General features: G+C 35.9%; 2 protein-coding genes across 3 annotated transcripts in view; one reads left to right on the top strand and one right to left on the bottom strand.

Annotated features, from left to right (window-relative positions):
• LOC106872357 (uncharacterized) overlaps positions 1-14,480 on the bottom strand; it is a 348,763-nt gene extending 334,283 nt beyond the window's left edge. For both annotated transcript variants that reach the window (XM_089348770.1, XM_089348771.1), the window contains exon 1: positions 14,049-14,480. In XM_089348770.1, coding sequence (XP_089204896.1) covers positions 14,049-14,324 — 276 coding nt within the window. In that variant the 5' untranslated portion in view covers positions 14,325-14,480. The remainder of the gene's footprint in view (positions 1-14,048) is intronic.
• A 2,573-nt stretch (positions 14,481-17,053) lies between these two features.
• Positions 17,054-22,848, top strand: part of LOC106872359 (muscle calcium channel subunit alpha-1-like) — a 437,934-nt gene continuing 432,139 nt past the window's right edge. The window contains exon 1 of the mRNA XM_089348768.1: positions 17,054-17,285. Within this exon, the coding sequence (XP_089204894.1) occupies positions 17,264-17,285 (22 nt within the window). The 5' untranslated portion in view covers positions 17,054-17,263. The remainder of the gene's footprint in view (positions 17,286-22,848) is intronic.

Genomic DNA, 22,848 nt, shown 5'->3' with positions numbered 1-22,848 from the left:
AAGCTTGAAATCTTTCCTAGGTTCAGTTCAGTTTTATGGAAAGTTTATCCCAAACCAAGCCAGTATAGCAGAGCCACTCTATTGCCTTACAAAAAAGTCAACTATTTGGAAGTGGGGAGATGAGGAACAGTCAGCTTTTGATCACTTGAAAAATGTACTTTCATCAAGTCAAGTTCTGATACACTTCGATCCAAACAAAACTTTGGGACTGGCTTGTGACGCATCAAACGTTGGTATTGGAGCAGTCCTGTTTCACCGCTATCCTGATGGAAGCGAGCGCCCAATATCCAATATGTCCAAGACTCTCACTTCTGCACAGCGTAACTACAGTCAAATTCAAAAGGAAGCCCTAGCTATCATATTTGGCTTGCAGAAGTTTTACCAATATTTGTACGGTCGTAAATTCGTACTCGTGACTGACCACAAGCCACTGACATCACTATTCAGTCCGAGGAAAGGGACGCTACTTCTCGCTGCTAACAGACTAGCACGATGGGCCCTGTGGCTGAACCAGTTTGACTACACCATTGAATATCGGAAATCAGCAGATCATGGCAATGCTGATGCCCTCAGTCGCTTGCCATTCGGTGATGACAACGACTTTGACAGAAAGGAAAATGGTGAAGACATAGACATGGTGTGTGCCATCAAAGCTCTTAGTATTCAAGTCCAACCTGTGGATGCTAACGTCCTCCGTCAAGAGTCAGGGAAAGATCCAGTGATATCTACAGTGATGCGCTACGTCCGTGAAGGCTGGCCACCAAAGAACATGGAGATCAATGACGAAGTCAACAAGTTCCGTAAGTTATCAAACTCACTTAGTATCTGTCATGGATGCCTTATACATGGATCTAGAGTTGTGATTCCACATAGCTTGCAGCCAAAGATCCTCAATCTTCTGCATCTCGGACACTTTGGCATGGAACGCATGAAACAGCTAGCAAGAACTGCTGTATATTGGCCTGGTATCGATGCTGCTATAGAGATAGCCAGTCGACGATGTGATTCATGTAACGAACATCAAAGGCAGCCATCTAAGCCTCCAGTTCACCCATGGATGTTACCAGAAAAGCTGTGGAGCCGCTTACATCTGGACCATGCAATAAATTTTATGGGTAGAGATTGGCTGGTGATCACAGATGCTTATTCCAAGTACCCATGCATTCATCCCACTTCCTCCACGTCCTCCAAAGCCACTTTGAATCTGCTTGAGGAAGACTTTGCGCACTTCGGATTTCCTCACACACTGGTCACCGATAATGCACCAACTTTTACGTCTGAGGAGTTCCAGAGCTGGTGCAAAGAACGCGGGATCACACACCTGACAGGGGCACCTTACCACCCAGCTACCAACGGAGCAGCGGAACGTTTGGTGCAGACCTTCAAACAAGCTCTGAGGAAGTCTTCTCTTCCGCCAACACGAGCACTTCAAGAATTCTTGATGCAGTACCGGAGAACACCGACATCCTGTGGATTCTCTCCAAGTGAACTTTTGAATCACCGGCAGATACGAACAAGGATTGATTCTCTGCTGCCATCGCCAGTACACATTGCTCAAGGCAAACAGTCTAAGGAAGCACATAAGTCTCAGGTGACTCCAAGCTCGGCTGATGTCGCTAAAGTTACCAGGCAGTACAAGGCCGGAGATCCTGTGTATGCACTATACTATGGACCTCGCAGAGACAAAGATCCCCGATGGGTACCAGCAATCATTAAGAAGTCATTGGGTACTCGCTGCTTTAACGTGAAGGTCATACCTCATGGCCCGATGTGGAGACGACACTGGGAACAGCTGCGACCGCGGTACACAACTGAGGAAGACAATGAACCTGGTGATGCAGAAAACACTGTATTTGAATTTGCAACAGATCACCCGATGGAGATCTCGGAAACTGTGCCACTAACACAAAGACAAACCAGACCCAAGACCATGTTACCCGTTCCAGAGTATGGACCAGACAACCCAAGACGGTCCAAGAGAACCCGTAAAACCCAAGAGAGACTTTGCTGTTGATACTTCTTGTGTAGCATCAATTTCAGTGGGGAGGTGTTATATGGACTGTTAGATATGTAATTCGTCTGACGTTCCGTGTGTCATGTGGTTCGTCTGAGTTCATTGTTTCATTGTTGTTGTCTTGTGGGACTGTCGTAGTAAAATGTCATTGATATATATATGGCGGACATGACTTTTGTTTATTCATAACGAACATTGGGTGAGTGCATTCTTTGTATGTAATTGAACAATAAATGTAATAATTAAATTGTATAACTCGTTATGTTATCTCTGCAAGTCAGTCCGAGGGAAACATAACAGAGCTTGAGGAAGACTTTGCGCACTTCGGATTTCCTCACACACTGGTCACCGATAATGCACCAACTTTTACGTCTGAGGAGTTCCAGAGCTGGTGCAAAGAACATGGGATCACACACCTGACAGGGGCACCTTACCACCCAGCTACCAACGGAGCAGCGGAACGTTTGGTGCAGACCTTCAAACAAGCTCTGAGGAAGTCTTCTCTTCCGCCAACACGAGCACTTCAAGATTTCTTGATGCAGTACCGGAGAACACCAACATCCTGTGGATTCTCTCCAAGTGAACTTTTGAATAACCGGCAGATACGAACAAGGATTGATTCTCTGCTGCCATCGCCAACACACATTGCTCAAGGCAAACAGTCTAAGGAAGCACATAAGTCTCAGGTGACTCCAAGCTCGGCTGATGTCGCTAAAGTTACCAGGCAGTACAAGGCCGGAGATCCTGTGTATGCACTCTACTATGGACCTCGCCGAGACAAAGATCCCCGATGGGTACCAGCAATCATTAAGAAGTCATTGGGTACTCGCTGCTTTAACGTGAAGGTCATACCTCATGGCCCGATGTGGAGACGACACTGGGAACAGCTGCGACCGCGGTACACAACTGAGGAAGACAATGAACCTGGTGATGCAGAAAACACTGTATTTGAATTTGCAACAGATCACCCGATGGAGATCTCGGAAACTGTGCCACTAACACAAAGACAAACCAGACCCAAGACCATGTTACCCGTTCCAGAGTATGGACCAGACAACCCAAGACGGTCCAAGAGAACCCGTAAAACCCAAGAGAGACTTTGCTGTTGATACTTCTTGTGTAGCATCAATTTCAGTGGGGAGGTGTTATATGGACTATTAGATATGTAATTCGTCTGACGTTCCGTGTGTCATGTGGTTCGTCTGAGTTCATTGTTTCATTGTTGTTGTCTTGTGGGACTGTCGTAGTAAAATGTCATTGATATATATATGGCGGACATGACTTTTGTTTATTCATAACGAACATTGGGTGAGTGCGTTCTTTGTATGTAATTGAACAATAAATGTAATAATTAAATTGTATAACTCGTTATGTTATCTCTGCGAGTCAGTCTGAGGGAAACATAACTTTACGAAATAGAGTAAATGCGAATGTACCTTTAAATAATACTTCGTAATATAGTGAGTTAAAAAACAAAACAACAACAACAAAAACTCTTACACAGAAGAAAAGTGACAGCAATCTCAGTGACTCGAACCATGCATTTACCACACCCTGGACGGTCATATAACCAGTACACTTAAGCGATTCTGAGACTTCTCTCAGAGACAAATTAGACGCTATTATCTTACAAGCAAGAAAGTAAGCTTAACATCTAGACCGTAATTTTTGAAGCATGAAGAAATATGACAGTAATATTCTTTGGGGTTCAACTCTGTAGTTATGCCTTCTTTTATTTACATTTGACGGATATTTGTCCTTATCAAGTTTGTTGTTAACACAATATTTCAGCTGATATACCCTCCAGCCAACAACAAGAACATCGAAAAATACCTTAGGAATGAGAACCCAGGTTCGAAATTTCCCCAAGACACCTGATGAAGACTGGAGGGTACATCAGCCGAAACGTTGTGTTAACAATAAACAAGATGGTGACAAATACCCGTCAAATGTAAATTATGTAAATAATGTCCATAATTCCTCATCTCTTAAATAAAGAATTGTATTAATATTCTTTTACAAAGAATCTCGAATGCGAAAATAATAACTCACAATATTTTGGCATAAAGAAAGCCCATGGACGGGGGAAAAGATGTATAACAACCTGTGGGAATCAAACCAGGCATCAACTGTAAATCGGATGGTTATGATACCAGTTTACTGTGGGATATTATTTATAGCTACATTCGCATGCGAGATACTTGATAAAAGAAACTTATTTTCATATCTCTCAATGCTTCAAAAATTATGAACTAAATGTAAACAAACGAAGTTTGTTTACATTTAAATCGTTAAAGAAATTTGTGCTCATATTTCTTAATGCTTCAGAAATTACAGTCTAAATGTAAACAAACTCCGTTTCTAGCTTGGAAGGCGAAAGTTGGAGAAGTGGTATGTTGTAAAAGCATCATGAGAGACCAGATTACTGTAGGTGCGTGGTTCAAGTCCTATGGGTAGCTCACCAGCTTTTTTCTATACAAGGAGTCATTTAACCCAATATACCATGTGCCAATCTTTGCAAGTAAATTCACATTCGAGATAATTCGTAAAAGCGATGTAGATTTAATAACTCAATGGTTCTAGAATTATGATCTAAATATAAACTTCTTTGCCTACATAAGTGTCAAATTTGGGTAGTTGAAAGTCGGCCACCTGAGTCATGTTCGCGTATATAATCGAGAAACGTACAATCTATATCCATTTATACGAACAAGTAGATATATACCTCTATAATATTGATGCCCCCTCCCCTCTCTGAAATCATCACCATAAGTCCATGCCCCATGCTGACATGGGTTGAACAGTTTGACGGGATTTGATGGGCACAAGGACTGCATCTTGTTCTAGTGTCTGTTTTGAAATGGTTTCTACAAGTGGATGCCCTTCCTTACACCAACAACATTACAGTGTGTACTGTAATGCAAGGTCTAGTGCACTAGTGAGGCTGCCATGCAGCTAAGGAGACTACAACCCCTGAGGTGGAGATGACTTTATGCAAGGGGATGAGTGGTTAAATCACGAGAGAAGAGCCCAGAGTAAAACAAGTCTCTTACTGTAGAGAAGCTACATAGCTTTTCACATTTTAGAAGAAAGGATGGTGGGGGATGATCGGGATGGAACAAGATGGGGATAAAACTGGTGGTAATAAAGCATCTGTGTAGATCCTCAAGGTACAAGTGAATAGATGTGAATGGAGATGAAAGAACTGAGAATGTCGGTAGGTAAAGGTTGCAATTGTTTACAGCAGACCAAGAGATGGGAAATGGGTGAGGGGATAAGTATAATGAAAGAAGAATAAGTGTTGAGTAGATAATAAGTAGGAGTAGTAACAACTATAGAGATTGGGCAGAGTGATGGATGGAGCAAATAGGAATTAAAGGGTGAAGGATGACCAGTAATGTATGGAGGAGGAGAGCAGTAAAATCGTAATAATATTTTCTACTCTAGGTACAAGGCCCGAAACTTTGGGGAGGAGGCTAGCCGATTAGATCGACTCCAGTACGCAACTGGTATTTAATTTATTGACCCCAAAAGGATGAAAGGCAAAATCAACCTCGGCAGAATTTGAACTCAGAACATAAAGATGGACGAAATACCAATAAGCATTTTGCTTGGCGTGCTAATGTTTCTGCCAGCTCGCCGCCTTAGGAAAATAGTAATAATGACAAAGTGAATACAAAGGTGTGCTGAAAACTTCCTGGTTTTAAGGGTATTGTGAAAGGCCTGGTTGGAGGCCCGACTTTCTGAGTTCTTTTACAGAGCTGAAAAACACTGAAGTATCACTCCAATAAATGTGTGAATCTGAGAGGGGTATATGTTGAATAAAATCATAATTAAGTGATCTTCCTATATTTTCTTTTACCCAAAGCCAGGAACTTTTCTGCACTCCCTTGTACATGAAAGATGAGGGAGAAAGAAAGACAGAGAGGAAGAGAAAGAGATGACGAATATTTCTATAAGTTGTGAGAGCGAGGGGGTGGGAGAGCACTGCATGAGGATAGTGAAAGATGTATGGTGGTGAAAAAGGTGAGATGTCTGTAAGGGAAGGGACCAATGTAAAATGTGGGTGGAGGGCAATATTAAGAATGAGAGATGGATATGAAGTGGAATGGTTCCAGGTAGTGAGAAAGATTAGTGGTATCAAGTAAAAGATGCAATTAGAGATGAAGGATGGTGAGTACTTTGGAGAAGGAAATTGGGCAGATGGCCCAAATGTGCAGCACTTCCTCAACTTAACTTCACTAAGTTAGGTAGGTCTCCTAGAGAACCACATATTACCAGTCACTGCCAGAAATATACATACTCTATATTTTATAATTTAATATACAAAGGATTTGAATATGAGCTACAATAACTTTCATGCCTTGAGAGTACAATAGTGGATGAACTTGTATAGCATGCCACATGCTACTGTGCAATCTTTCAAATTCAAAATACATGCCATGTTGCATTTTGAGCCTGAAAGATTTCACAATAGTACATTGCATGCACTAGGGGGTTTACAGTAGGGGCAGTCTGCCCTGGGTGGCACTTTTAAAGGGGCACCACTTTTGGGTTTGATGTAGGCAATGTGTTTTTTGTGGGGTCCAGGAAATGGAAGGGCTGCCCTGGGCAGCACACACTCTAGCTCCGCTAGTGATGGCATGCTATACAAGGTCATCTGACTATTGTACTATTAGAACATGAAACTTATAGTAGCTCACCATTAAATCCTGTATATTAGATGATATTTATCTCTCACAGAATGGGATACTTCTTTCATTGATCCCACCAATAATGAAACTACGCTATACACACACACACACATATATAAATATATATATATATATACATATATACACACACATGTATAAATAAATATATATATATATATATACACACATGTACAAATATATATATATATATATATATACACACATGTACAAATATATATATATATATATATATATATATACATATATATACACATGTATAAATATATATATATATATATATATATACACACATGTACAAATATATATATATATATATACATATATATACACATGTATAAATATATATATATATATACACATATATATACACATGTATAAATATATATATATATATACACACATGTATAAATATATATATATATATACACACATGTATAAATATATATATATATATATACACACATGTATAAATATATATATATATATACACACATGTATAAAAATATATATATATATACACACATGTATAAATATATATATATATATACACACATGTATAAATATATATATATATATACACACATGTATAAATATATATATATATATACACACATGTATAAATATATATATATATACACACATGTATAAATATATATATATATACACACATGTATAAATATATATATATATATATATATATATATATATATATATATATATATATACATGTATAAATATATATACACATATGAGTAGTATAAGATGTGGATTCAGAGAATCATGCTGCTTCTCATAGGGATCTCCTCTTACAGACTTGACTAACAGTTCACATAGTAATTCAATACAGTGAAGTGTAATGTAGAGTGTCCATGTAACTGAAATCCAGTTAATGAAATTATTTCATGAGGTGAATATTTACTTATTTAACCATGTGACATCCTTAGGGTTACAGCTGTTTTGTAATTTTCTCTATGTAGTATTAATTACAGTGTGGAAGAAATTAACACTACATGAAGAAGGTTGTGAAATGGCTGTAATTCTAAGGATGCCACATGATTAAATAAATACATATCCACCTCTTATACCTCCTGACTTTTATGGTTTACAGACACACACACACGCACACAGATGAATATAGGTGCAGCCATGATTGTGTGATTAAGTACTTTGCTTCTGAATCATATCAGATGGTTGAAAGGCAACATAATCTCAGGAAGTGTAGAATCAAGCAGTCTCTGCTTGATCTCACAGAAACAAAACAGTGTTCATGGAACAGACCATACCTTTCTTAACCAGGAACAATAATATCTTAGACTTCTGCTTCACTAATAATGTAGAGCTTATCCACAATATGAAAACATTGCCGACAATTTTCTCAAACCATAACATAATTGAACAGTGTATTGTTCAAGATGTATTCCATACAGGATGCATGAAAACCCTATCCGGTCAAAAGTTCTACAAGCCTGACTGGATATCAACTGAGAAACAGATCCTAAAACAAAACAGGCTAAAAATTCTCTGTGCAAGACAGTGACACGAAACTCCAAAAATTGCAAAAATGCAATCCATCATCATCAGAAGAGTCGAAAACATAAAAACATTATTCACTGAGAGAGTCTTTATGAGACAGAGAATAAAAATCTCACATTGCTTAAATAAACAACTCAATGACAATAAAAAAAAAATCTTACCTAAAAGAGGCACTCTTAGTGATTGAAAATAAACTCAGACTCTCCCATAATGAAAAAAAAAGTAAGAAGCCAGGGTAATTGAAAATATAAAAATTAGCCCTAAAGTCTTCTACAAATTTGCAAAAGAATCTGTCTCAGTGTGCTACAAGATAGGGTCACTGAAGAAAATGACTCTAGTCTTTAGTCCCTGTGACCTTTGGGCATCCACCCACATCCTCCACCCCCAAAAACGCTACATGTATAGTAGCACTGCACACATTCCAGCCCTACAAAAGCATTAACTCCTAAACCAAACGCATTTCCAAAAAACTTGTAGCTTTGCAACACCCCTAAGGCCGTCTTTGATGCCAAGGGACTTGACTCTTAACTTAACCCTTGCTCAGTTTGTTTCATCGACAGAATGTCTCTTCACCTCAATAGAGAGAAGACACCATATTTTCTTCCACAGCAGCTAACTCTGAAGAGCACAGGGTTACATAATTGGGCTGTTATCTAACATTTTGTTGAACCTCTATGGCAAAACCGATTGGTAAGATCAGGCATAATGGATATATAACACTGTACACTTCAATTATCATATATATATATACACACACACACATTGTTATGTGATATAGATATGACATTAGTGTGGAGATCGATTCTACATACATGCAGATGTAACCAATTGAAGCAAACTGAAATACAGAGTTTAGCCAAGACAATAGATGTGGAATAACGCATGAAAAAATATGTCTTGGTGAGGATAAAAGGTAAAAACCCCATCAGTCGCAAATGACCATAGGATTGCACCTAGAAAGTTCCCCTCAGAGGCACAAGTCTGGGCAAGGTTGTTGTGGAAGACCAGCAGTCACCCATGCATACCAGACTTCCTTCTTCATGCCACTAATGTTATCCAAGAGAAAGGCAAAGGCTGATACAGCTTGGCACCAGTAATGTTACAATTCATTTCTACAGCTGAGTGAATTGGAGCAATGTGAAATGAAGTGTCTTGCTCAAGAACACAACACAGCCTAAGCCAAGAATCAAACTCACAACTTCATGATTGTAAACTCAACATTCTAACCACTGGGCCACACATGTAATAGGTGAGGTGCAAATTTGAATTTCCTTATGTTTGTGTAAAGGAAGAAGCAGATTGATGAAGTTTTGGGGATGAGATAGTGTGGTGTTAATGATGAGTCAAAATATTTTTTATTTAATTAGGAATTTTTAAAAAAGTAGAAACTTCTGGAAGTGGAAGAATCAGAAAATGAATAATTTTCACTGTTACAGATTGATGTGAACCCTCTCAATTCTGCAGTCAGCAACTTCCCCTCTCTTTCTCCCAATCTGCATGTCATCTCCCTATTTTCTGATCTAGAGATAATGACCTCCTTCAGTCATGAATGACCATGGGATTCCATCTAGAAAGTTCCCCTCCAAGACACATGTCCAGACAAGGTTGTTTATAGAAGACCAGCAGTCACCTATACATACCAGTCTCCCCTCTTCACACCACCGATGTTATCCAAAGGAAAGGCAAAGGCTGATACAGCTTGGCACCAGTGATGTCACAACTCATTTCTAAAGCTGAGTGAACTGGAGTGATATGAAATAAAGTGTCTTGCTCAAGAACACAATGCATAGCCTGATCCAGGAATCGAACTCACTACCTCATGACTGTGAGCCCAATGCTCTAACCACTGAGCCATGCACCTTATCTACATGTTTATTATACCACAGCATTCCATCCTTCAGTACTGTTGCATATCACCTCCCCCTTACCAAACCACTCCCATTTCTTTCACCTTTCCTCTCCCCAAACTGATATTTTATGATCAACCACACCTTGATCCATCACTACATTCAACTCTACACTCATCATTAATCATCTGTCATTCTCTTCTCACACTCTTATGAATTTATCTACTCACGTATCCAAATCCTCAGTCTTTATTCTCTCTTATACTCATCTCCTTGTGCCTTGAGAGTACATTTTGATACCTTGTCAACATCATCTTTATTTCATTCCAGCTACTCCAATCCTATGCAATGCAAGGCAGCCATACATTTCTTCTATACAAGATACTTGCTACTGTCCCTCTATCATACTTTAGCCTCTCAATACTTGGTATAAAGTCATCTCCCTTGCCACAACCCCATTCAGTCAAGAGGTCATTTTCTTTGTTCTGCAAGTTATTTGACAACCTCATTAGTCAGTCATGAAAAGAAGCATCTAGTACACTTTGTAAGGTAGTATATATAAGGAAGGGCATCCAGCTGTAGATGTTGGAGTTTCATGCAGTCCTCCGGTTCATTGGATCTAGTCAAACTGTCAAACCCATACTACCATGGATGACTGACATATGATGGTGATGAAACTTCATCTGTGTAGCCCATAATATAAGTTGGATTCAATGAGTTCAGAAGAAAGAACTTAATATCATATTGCATCAAGTCATTTTATTAAGTAGTACTATATTAACTAACAGTTTGCTGCCTTTAAAATCAGCAGCTGTGGCTAGAAATTAAGAGAATGCTAAATACTTTGATAAAGGCTTGACTGTACAGTGTCTCTCAAGAAGACCTTTATTTTTCAATAGCCTTTTCTCTTTAGTTATAAATATGTACCATGAGAAAATAGTTTGCAACTGTGATTAGTAGGGACACTTTATATTGGATAGTTAGTGAACTTCAATTAATGAGTTAAAATTTTACTAGGGATGAAACATTACATACATTTGAAAGATGGAAATTCTTATTTTTATTGCCCACAAGGGGCTAAACATAGAGGGGACAAACAAGAACAGACAAACGGATTAAGTCGATTACATCAACCCCAGTGCGTAACTGGTACTTATTTAATCGACCCCGAATGGTTGAAAGGCTAAGTCGACCTCGGCGGAATTTGAACTCAGAACGTAGCAGCAGACGAAATACCGCTAAGCATTTCGCCCGGCGTGCTAACGATTCTGCCAGCTCGCCGCCTTATGAAAGATGGAAATTCAGTTGTCATCATTCTAACCTGCCTCTCTATGAGGAAAACACACAATGACATGCCTTTTCTGGAGCCAGCCTAAATCAATTATATCTTTCTCAGCTGAAGTTGAGTTGTTAAAGTTTGGTGCTACTAACTAGTAATAAACTCAACTTATGGTATGGGTCTGTTTGAAGAAATAAATCCTTACAGCACTAAAAACGTCAAAACCATTTTACTCTTTTGGATCCACTTAAGTTAGTTGACAATATTTCATGGCATTACAAGACTGAATCAACTTAGCTTAACTAATAAAATTAACATCAATTAGATGACCTAGAAAAATGTAAATCTTTACTTTGACAATGCTTCATGTCATTACAGCTTAATTCATAAAGCTTATGTGTTTAATTTCCTCCTAAGCAAGCCAGATCCAATCAGCTCAACACTATCTTTAGATAATATATACCACAGATCTTTGCTCTAACAGCATAGTAGATGGGAAATGGATTTAAGTTTAATTGTTAATAAATGTTTCTTTGGAGTAGCATGATATATTAGTCATACAGATATCAAAATAAACTGCATATCATTTTTGTTAAGTAAGGACAGCATACCATACAATAAGTAACCTGGATCTACTCATGATAAGAACAAATCACAATAATCTTAATATACTCAGCTTGGTGAGGAATATACAATCTAGATCTACATATGAGTAGAGCTTACCACCATTTGCAAACTGGATCACTGTGAGCCAATAAATAGTATTTCAGAAGATATTTTCCTTGGATGTTGCGCTCATAGGTGATTTGAGAAGTCCAAATAATAATAACTTTTACATACTGTACAAACTTTGTAAAAATTGGATCTAAAGCTAACATCTCTATAATTTTTAGTTACAATTATCAGACATACAGTTCTTCCATCTGTTTCATGTTAATGTTTCAAAATAATTTTAGATATTGGAATCAAGATATATAAGGTTTAACAAGTCAAAATGAAATAGTAGTTAGTTTCTCTTTGATAAAAAGAAGTTTTCATATCAAAAAGAATCATTTCAATAGGGACTAATCTTTCCGTACGATCTACATAAAATACATACTGCAAATTTTGGAAAAATATATGAAAACACGAGTCTTGTGATACTTGGAAAATTTTTTACTGTGTACGCGCGTGTCTGGTATTATAGATGCGTGTGTGTGTGTGTGTGTGTGTGTGTGCGCGCGTAAAAATTTATACATAGGCGTGTATGTGTAATGTTCGAAATCAAATTTATTTGTGAAAATATAATAAATGTTAACAGTCTGAAGAAATGATTAAGGTTGTGAGGTTTGTACCTTTCTCAAGAGTATGAAAGATGTCAGTGATGATTCTGACACAACTCTTTTACTAAAACAAATATATAACATACACAGGTGCGATGCTTTATTTATTTATTTATATATGCGTTTGTGTGGTAAACCGAAAGATTACCATATATATTGAATTTTCTATCAAGGAACAGTACATCGTTATATATATATATATGTATGTATGTATGTATTGCACTAAATATGGAACATTGTAAAACAGCCAGACTTTTGACAACGTGCATAACTTATTACACAGGTTTATCAAAAGCTTAAAAATGAAACCCCAACATTATAGTAGATTTAATGCTAAACAAAAATAGCTATTTTAATGTATGAAACGAGTTACTTCTACAGCGTGAATTAATTTAAAAAATTCTTACACGTTAAGGATTACTTTTTAAAAACTGAAAGATTCGAAGAAATAATAATAATAATAATAATAAAGAACTTATAAGTGTTTGATTTTGTTTACGTTTTCATCGATTTTCATGAAGGGTGAACATTTTTGACAAAGATTTGTGATTTAAAAAAATTTTTTTTTTTAGATTTGTTGGAAGTGATTAAGAAATTTTTGTTGAATAATAACATCGATTTACCTTTCGAATTTCATTGAAAACATATTAACAAACAAAACATTAAATGGCATGGGATTCAGTGGGAGAGTTTGAACAAGTCCACTGAGCAAAAAGTTAACTAATAAAACCTTAAATATGTGGAGATATTAGAATCTAAGCGTAGTGCAAACAAGAAATAGAATATAAATATATATATATATATATATATATATATGCACACACAAACACAATAAATGTTAATTTATTAATGCTTACTAAAAGAAAATAAGGCCTCTTCGTAACATTTAAAAGCAGACAGTGTAGTTTTATCCTCTAGAGACAGAAATAATAGTTATAACAGATCGGTAAGTTAAACAGGTGACTAAATGATGTGAAGTTCATTTAGGAACTGCACTCTATATTGACAAATGAACATAGCATGACCGGTTAGAGGCGAAGAAGTTTATGTCAGCATAAACGACTGGCGACAACATGACGTCATTGTAACACGGTAAATTAAATAAATAGATGAAATGAAAGGAGGAATAAAGAAAAAAGCAAACATTTCAAATTCTAACAATGGAAAATAATATTGATGCCATTTGTGATAAATTACGTAAACGAGCAACTTCAGGTAGAGCTAAATGAGAACAGCAACAACATTGATAAATAAACAAAATACATGATGCTGGAGTAGATAAAGCTAATAATAATGTCTATCTTTGAAACAGTTTGAACAGCGCTTTACAAGACTTACCCACTCACTATTCTTGGGATTAAACAGGTAGAGAGCCACTTGTTTCGCAGTGTCCACTATGTCCGTAATGTAAGGATCCCGTTGCAGCAATGCTGCTAAGTTCATGCGACTTTCGGCACCTGAAGAATCTCCGACAGGATTGGAACCACTCGTAGCAGAAGTCTTACTACTACGGTCGGCTGAGCAATGAAAGAAGGTACCACTGGTATTAGAGGAGGTGTTCACTGTTGTTGCAGTCGCTGCAGATACAGCTGAAGGAGCAATGGACAGTGACATTCTAAGATGTCAAAACACTGACTTGACTTAAAATGATAGAGAGATAGATGGATGGAAAGAAAGACAAACGAGCCGAAGGCAGAAGATACAGCACCCCCGCACTGAATATCATAAAAATAAAAACACATGCTAAGTGATATATACGGGCTCACTCATGTTCTTAAGATTTGATAGGATAAAAAAGACCACGTAAATAAATGAATCGACTGCACAATTTCAAAGCAGATAATTATTATTTCCTAATTACATGTAATATGATACTTCAAAGAAATTTACCATTAAAAATGACTGACTGATAAAGATTAAATTAAATATTATCGTGTTTGATAAAGTATCTTCTTTAATGTAAAAATTTTCCTAATTCATTTAAGCCGTCAATATAAAAAGTAAAAAATATAATTGTGGTATACTGAAACGCAACAGAGAGGAAGAGTTACGGGCGAAAACAAGACAGAAAATAAAGAAAATTAGATATAATGAATATGTTGTTAATTCAATTAATTTATTTCGACCACAAAATTGTAATGTATAAGCAGCTAAGACATTTATGGTCGAAGGTCCGCGCAAATGCCAAATTTGTCATGTTCTTTCAACAATGAAGTTAAGCAAATAAAATTTAACAACTGTAGTTCTTCGCTTGTCAATAAACATCACTGAATACTCATATACCACATATTTACATTCACACACCTGTAGGTTGACTTTCGCATATTTCCTCGTGTAAATGCATAGCGGAGTACTTCGCACAAACACACTTTCTCTTTCCCTTTCATTCGCTTACTCCCCTTAAACACACTCATATAGTCGCAAAGGTGCGCAAACAAACAAACGCACAAAATTACTGCTTTTATCTTTCACTCGCACCTAACAAACATACCTCGAAAGTGCACTTACATATAAACACACTCATACCTATTCTTTCTCTTATTCACACACAGAACACAGTCACCCGCCTTCTTAATTCATGATTTTTTTCCGCTCTAAGATTTAAAAAATTTCCTCATAAATAAATTACATATCTATATTTCTGCATACATGTGTGTACGTTCGCATATATATGTATGTGTGCTTTACGTTACAAACTTAATTCTGTCGGAACATATTTATATATATATATATATATATATATATATATATATATATATATATATATATATATATATATATATATATATATATATATATATAGCTAACGTAATACTGCATCTTAGATCCATCAACACAGATGTTTAAGAGAAAAGTAATACTGGCGCTGTTGCTGATGATAATGGTGAGTGGGAGGAAGGACAGTGTTGATGCTGATGGTGATATTATCTTAGTGATACAAAGATTATGAGGATGATGATGAATATTAGCAATGAAGACAATTGTCTACATGGTGGGGGAAGAGAATAGAGCTTGGTGTGTCTACTTGTTGGTAAAATCAACAGATTCTTACGATTAACTCATTCTTTAATTTCTGTCAACTGATCAAATCACATTTCCTCCAACACTTCCATAAGTGTTTGACTAAATGATCTTAGTATTTCTCTTTTCTGTTTAATTATTTTTTTTTTCTTTTTCATTATCATTATCCTCTCTATCCACCTCATCTTCGTTAAATTTTGCTTCCTACTTCATCACCAAACAAATGCGAAAATTTAGCACTGGATCTATACGTTCGAGTTATAAAAATGTCATATTTGAACTTCTTAGCTTTCTATTTTGTTTTGATTTATTATTTATTTCTTCATATTTTTGCATTATAGTTGTTGTTATGGTTGTTTTCACCTTGCAAAAACTCTTCAACTAACTTCCTTTCCGCCTTCATTCTCTCCACGTCTTACTTTTTTTCTATAAATTTTTCTTTTCTTACACATCTTTAAAATTTCCTATTTTCTTTCTATCAAATTGTCTTATATTTATAAGAATAAATTAAAAATTTATTCCTCTAAATATAAAAGTAACATCAGCAAGTTATCATTTTTATTATCATCACAAATATCATTATTATCACTTCTATTCCTTTCGCATTTGCGCTTTTTCTCTTTACTCTGTAACACTCTTTATCCATTACTTTTCCTTACCGTTTTACCATTTGTAACTCTCTCACCTTTTCTTTTTTCATATATTTTACTGTATTTTTTCTACCTCACACTTAACTCCTTATATATAATTTCCGCTCCCCCCATCTTTCACATAAACATACTCGTAGCCACATACAAACATCCATCCATCCATACTTTCACTCACTCACGCATACATACAATCATACAAATATATATATATATATATATATATATATATATATATATATATATATATATATATATATATATATATATATATATATATATATATATATATATATATATGTATATATGCGTGTGTGTGTGTGTGTGATTTTACATCTCTTGCTGCTATCCTCCCCGCTAACCTTTTAGTTCCAACCACTCATCCTCACTTTCGCTCTGCCTCTCTTACTACTTCACTTACTCTTTCGTTTTTATCTCTCGCTCTCGCATTCATCAACTCTTTCATTTCTTTCTATCGTTATTTCATCCGCTCCGTATGTGTCATTATTTTTCTCTCACACCCACTCCCTCTCTGTCATTATCACTCTTTTCACATCCACTCCACTCTGTTATTATCTTACTTTCTCATTTACTCTCACATATAGACACACCCTCCCCTACCTTCAGTACTGATTTCCTTCTCTTTCTCTGAGCCTCTCTCCGCCTGTTTTCCTTCTTTCACCGAAGTAGAAACAGAAACAGCGCAGGGCAGAGAAGAGAGATTCTAGGGGAAAATGTCAGAAATATATCTGGAAATATTATGAAGCAAGAGCCCGGATAACAAGTAAATTCCGTGATAGCCAGAAAAATGGACGAGAGTCGTGGCTAAGAAGGTTTCCTTCTCACTTAAAATATAATCGCCCAGGGTTTTTCCACTGTATAATAATGGCTACTATTCAAGATGCAGGTATGGCACTTTCTTTGAAAGAACTAAGGAGGGTGAGCGGAGATTTAAAAAAAAAAAACAAAAAAAAAAAAAAACGTAACAATAACAACGGCATATTTTTTTCTTCAATAATGGAACTGTTTCCTTTCTTTCTAATTACACTCATATACATTTATTTTATGGTTCAGTATTGTTATTTACCAATATTTGCTCTTGTTTCCTTAATCTTTTACCATGTCTTCTATCTATCCTTTCCTTCCTCTTCTCTGCCTCATCTTTCCTTCTCTATCTCTTTCAGTTTTCTTCTATTAATTACTCTTTATCCACAGCGATGCTTCTTCTTTGTCTTCTAATTGATTATAAATGTTATATGTCGTTTTTATTTACTATTTTTGTGAGTACAGAGGGAGATGGTGCTGTATTTGGATGACATTTAAGTTCTTCGCTAAAATCGAGCTTGCGATTCTGCTTCTATACACATTTAGAACTGCTTCGGCTTATGTTACTTATTAATTAATGAGTCTAGAGCTAGGTATGAACGTGACAACTTCTCATTCCCCCAGAATTTAAAACTTATTTATTGTTGATCATGCCATTTCAGTGTTGTTATACACTTTATCTCTCCGAAACATACACGCATCGGAACAAATCTCTCACAAGACTGTCTTCAAGTTTCCATCTATCCAGGTTTTAAGATGATACTTCAGTTCTTTAGAGCTTTTCTTTGCCCCTTTCCCCTTTTTAAATTGAGCATTCCTATAAAGAAGTACCATTAGAAGACCCTTTCCTTTAACCGGTCAGCATGCATGTACGTAACGCTGAATGTGGTGTGGTTTCATGTCAAACCAGTTGACCTAACGGTATCTCTCACATAACTGCTGTCAACAGCAACAGTGATAAAGGTGCAAGCTGAAAGTCTCTACGATTCCACATTCCCTGCACTGTCATACCTTTTTTAGCCTCACCGCATCTTTTTATTTCTTTCACTTCGGCGGCAATAGTTTTTGGTTCTCTGTTTGCCTCTCATCTCGTTCTTTCAATCTATTTATATTATAGTATAGATACACTTATAGTTTTTACTCTTTCGTATTCTGATTTTCTTATTCTTCTCTCGTACTTGGCTTTCTCTCTTTTTCTGTCAGTCTCTTTCTGTTTCTCTCGACATTTTATTCTCTACTCACTGACAATCATCTTTCCCCTCTCTCTCTCTCTCTCTCTTTCTCTCTCAATCTATCTATCTCTCTCTCAACCTCAATAGTAAAAAGAAAATACAAATGCGGAATCAGAGGAAAAGGAAAATATATAAATGGAAGTGTTATGCTGTGTATTACTAAGTTAATGCAAACACAAGTAGATTAACTTTGGGAAAGATGGCGAGAATGGTGAGTGAAGCACGAACAGAAGGAAATGCGAAAGTGAAAGATAGTCAAAAAGTTGAGCATAAGAGAAATTAGAATACTGAGAAAAACTTTGGGATAAAGAGAAATTGTATGTAGATGAGATCAAACACGAATGCCAAATAAAGAAAACAAGAGACAGATGATTGTAAAATAGAGAAAGATAAAAAAAAGAGCTGAAAACTGGACTAATACTTCAGTTGCTCTTTTCTTCTTTTACAATATTACAATTCCAAGTTATGATATATTTTTTCCTTTCTCTGCTGAATGCTGATCTTCCACATTCTCCCTTTAAAAGCATCGATGGCAGTTGAGTTCTATTTTACTTGTGATAGCATCTCAATGAAGGTTATTGTGAAGAAACTGTTTGAATGGAAGCAAACAAGACAAGTGAAGTGTGGTTGTGTTTCTTAGAAACTCACACACACTTGTTCCATATCAAATAAAAGAATACATGCATACAAACATATTACACTCACATCTATCTATCTATCTACCTATATATCTATCTACCTATATATCTATCTATCGATCTATCTATCTATCCATCATCATCGCCGTCATTAGTATTATTACTATTCCTTATAAATTACACATCATATACTATACCATACAAATTATGTGTATGAATACATACGGATATTATATGCATATATAGTTAGTATGCTATTTGTATATTTATCTACAAATATGCTGTGTACGTGTTCAACATATATTTTATATTTATTATCCATGTCTCTGTTATATATATTAGGTGTGTGTATGTGCGTTTGTGCGTGTTATACGCTATATATATATGTGTGTGTTTGTGTTATATATATATATGTGTGTGTGTGTGAACAGATATCACTGATCGTTTTCTGTCAGCAACATGTGATGGTATGGGTTGGACGGATTGCCACTGTCGGAGTCACGTATATTCGAATGATACTGGTTACATACACAAGTCAGTGGACTGCATGTCGCTCGTTTTTCCTTTCCATTTTCTTTTTTTTCTTTTTGGTTTAGTTTCTATGGCAGGATGCCCCTCTTAACGCCAAACCCTTTATAGTGTACTAGATATCTTCCGTAGCTTCACGTCTTTCATAAAGACTAACAGGTTCTCCTAACATTGCCATTTACAGAGATATGCTGGGCACGTTTTTCTGGCGCCAGAACAAGATTGGTAGCGATGTCTTCGACACGAGTAAAAGGTCCTTATGAGCCCACGTGTCTAGTTGCTCGCCTACCACTTTATAGAGAGGTAAAACTGATAGAGATAAGTGAATAAGAACGTTGTGGGCTAAGGTGTTGAATGATAAGAGTACTCAATACTCTGAGATACATACATATAAGCAAGGCGTACATACATGCATACATACATACATACATGTATATATGTATGTATGTGTGTGTATGTATATATATTGTGTAATGTGTGTGTATGCATCTCTCTTTCTGTTATATATGTGTATGTGTGTGTGCGCGCGTGTACATATACACGTACATCCATATATAGAACAAAAATTAACTGAGAAATTACTCAGATTGGCCAGTGGCGTCTATAAGAATAGCATAGACAAATATAGATGTATCAAATATCATACAACTTAAATTCTTGATTTATTAAAATTGTTTTCACTTCTAGAGAATTTGTCATAATTTACTAAATGATTATTGAGACAGCTCCATATAAGGAGGGGAGATAATCTCAAAAATTCTAAATTTACATGCCATTAAAGAAAAGAACAGGCTTATGCAAATATGTGTGTGTGTGTGTGTGTGTGTGTGTGTGTGTGTGTGAACTTATTGCACACAGTTCTCAGGTAGCCAAATGTGCATGTATAGTACAGTGAACGTGTCATTAAAAAAAAAGTGAGGCTTCAAGCAATACTGTTAGTGAATTTCAAGAAGCATGGAAGTTTTGAAGGGTGTAGTGCTCTAACTGCTAACAACTGATGTGGATAGTTTATTCCATGCTTCAGCAGTTGTAAGTGCAAAAAAAAAATGTTTCCAAAAGTCATACATGCTGTGTTGTTTTCTGATTTTTAGGCATATATATATATATCTGTGTGTGTGTACACACATACATACATATATGTGTGTGTGTGTATCTATGTATAGATACATAAACAATCGCATGAAGGTGAGCAAGCTGAAACTTCGAAGTCACTGTCAAGTTTTTCTTTATAAAAGTTTAATAGACATGTAATCCATCAGGTTAATGTTAAATTGTTTTTATAAATAACTTGACAGAAAAACAAACATCAACCAATATTATTTTTATAACATGATCATTTTGGCTTTTGAAAGAATAATTGATAACATTTATGTATGTATGTGTGTGTACATACGCCTTATATATATTATGCATGTGCATATACATATGTATATATATATATATATATATATATATATATATATATATATGTATGATGATGATGATGATGATGTATATATATACACATATGTATGTGTATGTACATATGTGTATATTGGTACACATATATGTGTATACATATGTATATATATATATATATATGTATATATATGTGTGTGTATGTGTGCATGTGTTCTGTGTATACTTATGTATATAAGTGGTGTGTGTATGTATATATTGGGTCATCCCATAAATAATGTGGTTTTTTTAATACTTCTTTTATTTTTCAAAATTAGGATTTAAAAATGTTCTTATTTAATCTAAAATATACTCTCCTTCATTTTCTACAATGCTCTTCCATCTATCTGATAGACTTGCAAGGCCTCTCCTCCAAAATTCACTTGTCCATGATGAAAAATACTCCTCCAGTACTATTCTGACCTCGTCTACAGAATTCATATTTTATCTGTTCAAATAATTTTGCAGACTGTGAAATAAATGATAATCAGATGGAGCAATGTCTAGTGAATATGGTGGGTAGGGCATTGTTTCCCATTCAAACTGCTCCAGCCCTTGGAATATCATCCTTGCTGTGTGTGTCCAAGCATTAGACTTGGAAAATTTGTTAGGAGCCCATTGACCTAATTTGCTGACTTTTCCAATGGCACGCAGGTGTCAATAAATGATTGAATCACCAAATCCAAGCTTCTCTGCTAGTTCCTCAACAGTTACAATGGGATTTTGTTCCACCAGGTTTTGCAGGACATCCTCATCAAGCTCTACAGATCATCCAGGACAAGACTTGTCTTCTAGGGTGTAGTTTCTGGCTCGGAATTACTGGAGTCACCATTGACACTGGCTTATGCTTATTTCCAATCCCCATATACTGCATTAATATTCCTCACACTTTCCATTGAATTGTTGCTGTTATTGAACTCATAAAGCAAAATATGCTAAATATGCTCTTTTGTCACTTCCATTATAACTTTGAAAAAATAAGTGTTAATATCGAACTGCACTCTTCAAAACTTGTACTAAGAATAAGGACAAGGTAAAATTACTAACTGCTTTTATAGCAAGTTGACACCGGTAGTTTATCCCATTTCCTTCTGACTTTTTTGTTCATGCATTTAAAAAAAAAAAACGCATTATTTATGGGATGACCCAACATATGTATATATGTATGTGTGTGTGTGTGGGGGGGGGGGTGCATGTTTGTGTTTGTGCATATGTTCATAAGAAGTTTGAATAAGAGTATATATAGTATTATGCTAGACAAATTCTTAATATTTTAAAACTATCTCCACTTCCAGAGAAGATAGAACAATCATTTGAAGGCTCTTCAAACTATTTCCAGATAAGAAGAGGAGACAATCTCAAGAATCAAGAATTCTCCAAAATTGAAACACTATTAAGGGAAATATTCTCTGGAGACAAGAGAACAGCTGTGCACATGCATTTCTATTTCTGTAGCTGTCCTCAACACAACATTTGCCTTATCTATCTCCAGCTGAACAAGTCAAGTGAAGACAATTATAACCTAGATAATTCACGTAAATGAAACAAAATTGTGTAAGAAGAACAACTCAGTGGCTAGTGGCATGTATTCAAACATGAAATATGAATAAAGGTACATTAAATATTATACAAAGCAAATTCTTGACTCATTGAAACTATGTTTCCTTCCAGAGAAGACAGAAGAATTGCCTACTGGCAATCGATATCAACTGCAAGGGAGTAGGGGGAACAGTTGTTGACACATACTTCTATCTCAGTAGGCATCATCTGCACAACAGTTGTTCTAACTTCTCCAGTAGAAGAAATAGTA

The sequence above is a fragment of the Octopus bimaculoides genome, chromosome 3 (assembly GCF_046866305.1).
Source record: "Octopus bimaculoides isolate indiv1 chromosome 3, ASM4686630v1, whole genome shotgun sequence".
Classification (NCBI taxonomy): Eukaryota; Metazoa; Mollusca; class Cephalopoda; order Octopoda; family Octopodidae; genus Octopus; species Octopus bimaculoides.
This window is presented reverse-complemented; position numbering and strand designations above follow the sequence as displayed.